This window comes from Hyposmocoma kahamanoa, unplaced genomic scaffold, assembly GCF_003589595.1.
Source record: "Hyposmocoma kahamanoa isolate Upper Pololo Valley unplaced genomic scaffold, ASM358959v1 218, whole genome shotgun sequence".
Taxonomy (NCBI): Eukaryota; Metazoa; Arthropoda; class Insecta; order Lepidoptera; family Cosmopterigidae; genus Hyposmocoma; species Hyposmocoma kahamanoa.
The window spans coordinates 737,595-744,362 of NW_020653739.1; the positions used below are offsets into that span (position 1 = coordinate 737,595).

The 6,768-nt window shown below is 36.8% G+C and overlaps 1 protein-coding gene across 1 annotated transcript in view; it reads right to left on the reverse strand.

The window, feature by feature from the left end:
• Positions 1 to 5,324, reverse strand: part of LOC113227834 — a 33,027-nt gene extending 27,703 nt beyond the window's left edge. The window contains exons 1-2 of the mRNA XM_026460875.1: positions 5,284 to 5,324; positions 3,219 to 4,612 (exon numbers count right to left, since the gene is read on the reverse strand). Of these exons, the coding sequence (XP_026316660.1) occupies positions 3,219 to 4,612; positions 5,284 to 5,324 (1,435 nt within the window). The remainder of the gene's footprint in view (positions 1 to 3,218; positions 4,613 to 5,283) is intronic.
• Between the last annotated feature and the right edge of the window lie 1,444 nt (positions 5,325 to 6,768).

The following is a 6,768-nucleotide window of genomic DNA, read 5'->3' on the forward strand; positions in this document are numbered from 1 at the left end:
TTTCCACAAAAAATTTATAATGACATCACTTCAAGCAAATGTCAAAGTTTTCTTTTCTTTTTAATTTTTGCGGCAGAGACGTCAAACCTTGCGAGTGTATGCGGCCAGTCTGCTTGTTGCGTTCCGTTTCACGGTCACTGGGTTTTTAATATTAATTTATTCAAAATACCGTTTAAAACTCATTTGACGATTTTTTATCATTAACGACGAGTAAAATGTCTTTTTTTAAACATTCTGTCTTCGTGTGGTCTGGTTTAGAGTTTAAACGATAATGACCGCCTATCGTAGGTCGATCGAGGCCAAAACGTTCATTACTCCATATTGTGTACATATGCGATTTTATTGTTTGTCTGTGACTTGCATTTAACAAGTTGCATTGTAATCGTGCGTCCTAGATTACTAAGAAACATGTAAGCGTTGAGTAGCAAAAACTATAAAATATTGTACACGTGTTAAAACGTATATTTCAGGTTTTAGTCAATCTTCACAAAAAAATAAGAATGAAACGTAGTTTCCTGAATCAATCAATAGTATCTAGTACGATAGGGTACTTGAATAACAAATTTACAGGGTTTAATACCAAATTAAATAATTATAAGTATTAATTTTCATAATGATGTGATAATTCAAAGAAACGTTTTGAAGTTTTACAAAATTAGTTTTGGAGTATATACGTTGGAAATAAAAACACAAATTTTAATTTATACAGTCGAACTACAAAAAATACACTCCGTTTCATGTAAGTTTCACATTCCAATTTCAACTCAGACGTTGGGCATGGAATCAATCAGCCTATTTCTGAAAGCGGTTAAGTGACAAGAAGCAGGCGTGATTACGTGAGATATGGCTGTGGGAGCGCCGCGCGAGTAAAAGATTGGTCACTTTACGATCAGAGGGATCGGCACGAGAAAGTAATTTAATGTGTGACTTTGAAAGATTAAAAGTAGACGCACACTCATCGTTGCTGCCGTTAAAGACAACCGATTTCGTAGCAGTCGAGCTCCTTGTGAAAGAGTTCGTCCAGGGAAGTAGACACTACCCCTTACCTGTTTCTGCCGTCAAGTAAATAGCGTGAGCATTACTGCGTTTCGGTTTTGAAGGGTAAGGTCCAGGTGAAATTGCAGGCACATGGGACTTGTCAACTTAAGTCTCAGGGTGTCGGGTGCAGTGGCAGTGCGCCTCAGATCTTTGCGCTTTAAAGCTCTGAGTGACACTGCATCTGTTATTGATAGGCGTGTCGCTTACCACCAGGCGCACGACTTGATCGCCCCGCCATTAGCTATCATAAAAAAAAGAAATTATAGTAGTACTTTTTCAAAATATAAACAAAACACAAATGGGTTGTTATAAGACTTCGTATAGTGTATGTTAGAATAAGCGAAAGGATATAACTAGCAGACAAATACAAAACACAAATTGAACAGCAAGGAAAACACATAAAGCACAAAAATTGGTGAAAATAAATAAAAAACCGTTGTAAAGGAAACTGAATTTTATGATTTTATTATGATTATGACAATAAATAAAATAGACAACAATTTCCATAGTGTAGTTAGTAATACAATAATGAACAATGAAAATTAAGAAGGTAGAATACAAAATATGATAATTATACTACTTACAAATATGAATATGTCGGTGTAAATATTAGATTTTAATGCATAGATACGTGTCAGACGCCATCAGCGAGTAAATACGACACGAACTGTGCAATACGCGTGCAGGCATAAAGTTGTCTTATTTCCAATAAAAGATAACGGATGAATGATGTACCGTATCAACTCTTGAAAAAAAAAATTAGCAACAATAGATTTTAATAAATATTTTTCATTATAGTTATTATAAAATAAGAAGACATTACATAAATTCTTATAAATTCAATAAATAGAGAATTAAACAACGAAATAAATGTAAGTATGAAACTAAATGTAATAGTAGAGGGTGTGATAATTTTAAAAATGAGACAAATACTTTTTTTGATAGAAAGAAAAATTGAAAAACTTGTAATTGAATAACACAAATAGCACATACAACTACAAACACAAGTAACTAACAATAATACGCTTACCAGAGGGCACAAAACTCACTATCCATTTCCGTATAAATGATTCGAAAATGCAGTGCGTGCGGTGCGTGCTTGCGACACACGTAAATGCGTGTTCTCCCTTAGAAAATAAATTCTAACCAAGTGCCGCCGCCCACTGAGCCACTAGTCGCCACCACTAGTGGCTGGACGCGGCCACTTGTGACTGGACGCGGCCACCGGTCGCAGCCACTAGCGTGGCTTCTAGCCACATCCTCCATTTTGCTGAATTCGACGTTAGTGTCATCAGCGTTAGATAAAAATAGCACATAATATGTATTATATATAATCTTTAACTTGGAAGACGGGTCACGATTTTTAAATTTAAATAATAATATGGGTCAAAAAGACGCTTCATCATCAACCCATTTATACGCCCCACAGCTGGGCACGGGTCTCCTTTCAGATGAGGGCTTTAGGCCGTAGTCCGCCTCCCTGGCCCAATGCGGGCTGGGGAAGTTACAAGTTTCCGAGCGTTGTGAACCTTTTTCGACGTGCAGGTATCATCATGATATTTTCCTTCACCGAAAAGCTCATGATAAATTTCAAATTAAATATCGCACATAAACTCAGAGATGCGATCCCGGATTCGAACCCACGACCCTCTGCTTGAGAGGCAGTAGGTCAAACCATTAGACTACCACGGCTTCTCAAAAATACGCTCCAAGTCCCTAAATATTTATTTCTCGCTAAAACTAATTTTTGCCTAAGAACCATTTATAAAATTCCCTAAATCTTGCGACTAAGGCCGCAATTCGGGTCGGTGGTGCGTTCAGCGAGGCGTTCAAGGTTTGCGTGTACATTGCGCACAAACGTGTGTCTTGTGTCATCCAAATCTAAAATTAAAAATAAATTCGTACGTGCTATTTTCACGTCGAACGCTGGTAACTACAATGTCGAATTCGGCAAAATGGACCATTTCTAGCCACAGTAGTGGCCGCGACCGGTGATCGCGTCTAGTGGCCTGACTTAGCCACTAGTGGTCGTGTTTAGTGGCCGCGACTAGTGGCCCAGTGGGCGGGGGCACTTAATATCGAACGGAGTGCATAGTTTTTTAAATTGAACAGCTGGGAATAGTTGACTTTGTGTCTTTTGATAAACGAATGAAGGAGGCCATTTAAATAACATAATTTACCTGAAAAATCAGTACTAGCATCGACGTCCAGCGAACAGCTACCGATTGAATCTACAGATTTATCCATCACTTTAACTGTTAAATCCTTTGAAACTTTTAACAAATCAGACTCTTTCACTTCAATTTCATAAGCTCCTATGCTATCTAAATCATGTTCCACATTCCTAACATCTGATTTAGGCGATACTGTCGAACTGGGAAGTTTTATATCAGTTTCGTCAGTAAAAATAGTCAATATGGAATCTTTATTTTCATTACCGATGTTTTTCTCAAGTATTAAAGTACTTTGACTTGTAAAATTACTCTGTATTGGTTCTATGTATTCGACGTCATCGTCGTCAACATAAATGTGGTTTATTTGTCCACTTGGGCCATCAGTGGCGTCTTTTGGAACCGCGTCAATCACCTGTCTTATTTTTAGTTTAGCGTAGTAGTGATTCTCTAGCTTTTCCAGCTGCCTTTTAGCATCTGATTGTTTTTTGCGAACGGAGTCGATTATAACAGGTAAGTTTAATAAATCTGGAGTTTTTGCTCTCTGATTCTGTTGTTCACGTCTAAATAGAGGCGAATCGTCACTTTCTAGCTCAAATCTTTTATATTTTGATGAACAGTAGTCGTCTATAGATGATGTGTCAGACTTTTTATCGAAAAATGTGTCTAGAGAAAAGAAAGATTTCCTCTTTTTTTTTGGCTGATTAGACTTCTCAAAATTTGGATTTACAAATGGCTCTCCACTTTTATATTGTTGGACACAAATATTACTGGTGTTGACTAAAGATTTTGGCCTTGTCGGAGGCAAACTTAACGGAGTTCTATTTGTTTCAATTTTTCGAGAGTCCAAGCTTAATGTTTTGCGAAATCTTTCATTTAAATTTGAAAGCAAAAAGTTTTTTCTGTCAACCGATTTTGGCGTCACATTGTAGTAATTTTTACTGCAACTCGGTTGACTATCCGGTACATGTTCTTTATACTTAAACTCGATATCATTTTCGGAATAATCTTTCTTTACTTCCTCATAAGGTTCCGAAGGACACAAAGAAGAGTGCCTTTGATTTTTCAATGAGAAACTACCTCGATTAGAAGTTTTCTCACAAATACAGTTTCCACCACAATTAAGTCTTATGCATTTATTCTCTTCTGGTTCTAAAGATATTTCTTTATCTCTTGGAATGTAATCTTTATGCTTATGAACAAGCAAATCTTGTCTTATCTTTTCTAATCTTTCATCGCCGTGCAAACCTCTTGTATATTTTGATTTTGGTGGTCTGAAGAACCGTATAGATCCAGTGGAGTGATCTGAAGAACGTCGTCTCACGAACGACGGGGAGTCAGATATCTTGTTGACCCCTAAGAGGAGAACAGGAGATTTCTTGTCTTCATCATCAGGCAAATCACTGCAAAGAATAAAACGGATTAATGGAATTTAGTAACTGGGTAACTTGGATAAACGCCCATTTATCTCTAATCTCTGGAGGCCTAATACCGCTCTTCGTCCGAAACAATTACTGTCAAATAATACTCGACTACATCAAAAGAAAATGTCAAGTATGAAGCTTCATGCGTCTTTTAATTTGGTCGAGTATTAGTTATTTGACAGTAATTGTTTCGGCCGGATGTCGACCGGAGAACCAGCAATACGTTATCAATGACATCTCGCGTCTTCGACAGCGTGTCGCGTATGGTGTGACAAAAGCGAGTTTATCTATAATTTCAGTGACTAAAAGATTATTTCCCCGCGTGCCAATGGATTTTTTCATCATTTCGAAAGCAGTTTTCTGTCACTGTTTCTGAACTTTTATGCAGCATTTTCTGCTTTTCTGTTTCAGTTTTAAATATGGTGAAACTTTTGTAAATATGCTTAAAAATGTTGTGTCTAAAATATATAACAAATATGTGCTATGTGTTATTATTATTGATACAAAGATCCCACAACACAAACAAAAATCCTACAATCTGAGTGGACTAAAATCAGCTTCTGTTGCCCGTCGGGGTCACCGATCTCACCAACAGAGCTATGGATGTAATCAGCAGACCTTATGGACTTCTCTATGTTATTGTTGCAGACCTTGTATTGGTTTTAAACGGCTTTTTAGCCGTCAGCGCCATCTGTGAAAAACCTATGAACGTTTTTCAATCAACCAGATATTTTTAGTCATCAGAGGCTGACGAGGAATGTCGCTATAACTTAATACAATAAAAATGTGCTATGTATACAAAAATTCCACCAATAGGTACGCCCATTTCTAAATCTATATTTCTGTCACTTAAATTTTAAAAGGAAAGCGATAATTTAGGCCATATTAAAGTTAGTATTAAAAAGTCTGCAACAGGATCGACTTCAATAGCTAAAAAATAAAAATTAAAAAATGTTATTCGGTAAGGTGGACACGGACCTGTGCAAGCCGTATGTGTAGACAACTTCATTAAGTGTGCTTGTTCACGAATTATACTTAATGTTATTAAACGCGCATGCTAAGCTCCTTATGCATTTAACGTCCATCGTTAAACTTCATCGTAATTAAGCGTATGTGTCCAATAATGAATGGACTGACGCGTCTTTTCGTACTTACTACAGCACTTGCGGCACGCAATGGTACGCGTCCACCTCTAAGAAAACTCTAAAGACAAAAAGCGAAAAAAAGCTAAAGAAGAAAAAACATACTCACGTACAAAAAAAAACATGACACACGTAAAGGTTTTATAAATGGTTAATTTGAAAATTAAACACAAAAAATAATCACACACAAAATAAGGAGGTATATTAAGGTTTAATACTTTTTTAGCAAATTAGTTCGCTACACTGTACAAAACAATTATTTAAATGGCGTCTACTAAGTTTTTTTTTATGACACCAAGTCGGGAACGAACGAGTCGTGCGCCTGGTGGTAAGCGATACGCCTGTCCATAGCAGTTGCAATGCCACTCAGAGCCTTAAACCGCAAAGATCTGGGGGACACTGCCACTGCGCTCGTCAGTTTGACAAGTCACTTGTCTGTTATAATTATTAATACATAGATCAAACACTCAGAAAAAATTCCTTCGATCCGGCCGGATTCGAACTAAGCCACGGAACGAACCAGCGATCCTCACGAATTTCTCTTTGTGTTTGTTGTCGTGTCTTTGTATTTGGTTTTTCAACGACTTTTTAGCCGTAGCGCCATCTATGAGAAATCTATGAAAATATTCCGTCGCCCAGTTAGATACCTTTACAGCTACCAGCCCTGGCTAGAGATGTCGCTATTCATTGTATTTAAATTTTTATTGAATTGATATTAATTTTTTTATGTGAAATTACTCTAGTACTTTGTTATAATTATTAATACAAAGTGACTGAGTTTGAGTGTTCGATCTTTGTATTAATAATTATAACAAACTAATGGAGTAATTTCACATAAAAAATAAAAAAGATTAAAAAAAATTTAAGTCCCATGTCCATTGACTTACAATTATATGGACGTCGGGTCCACGCTAAAAAGTGTCCGCACTTGTAAGGCGCTAAAATCGTATACAGAGCGCGACACTCCGCTTTAGTCTTCATTTGTTCTACTGA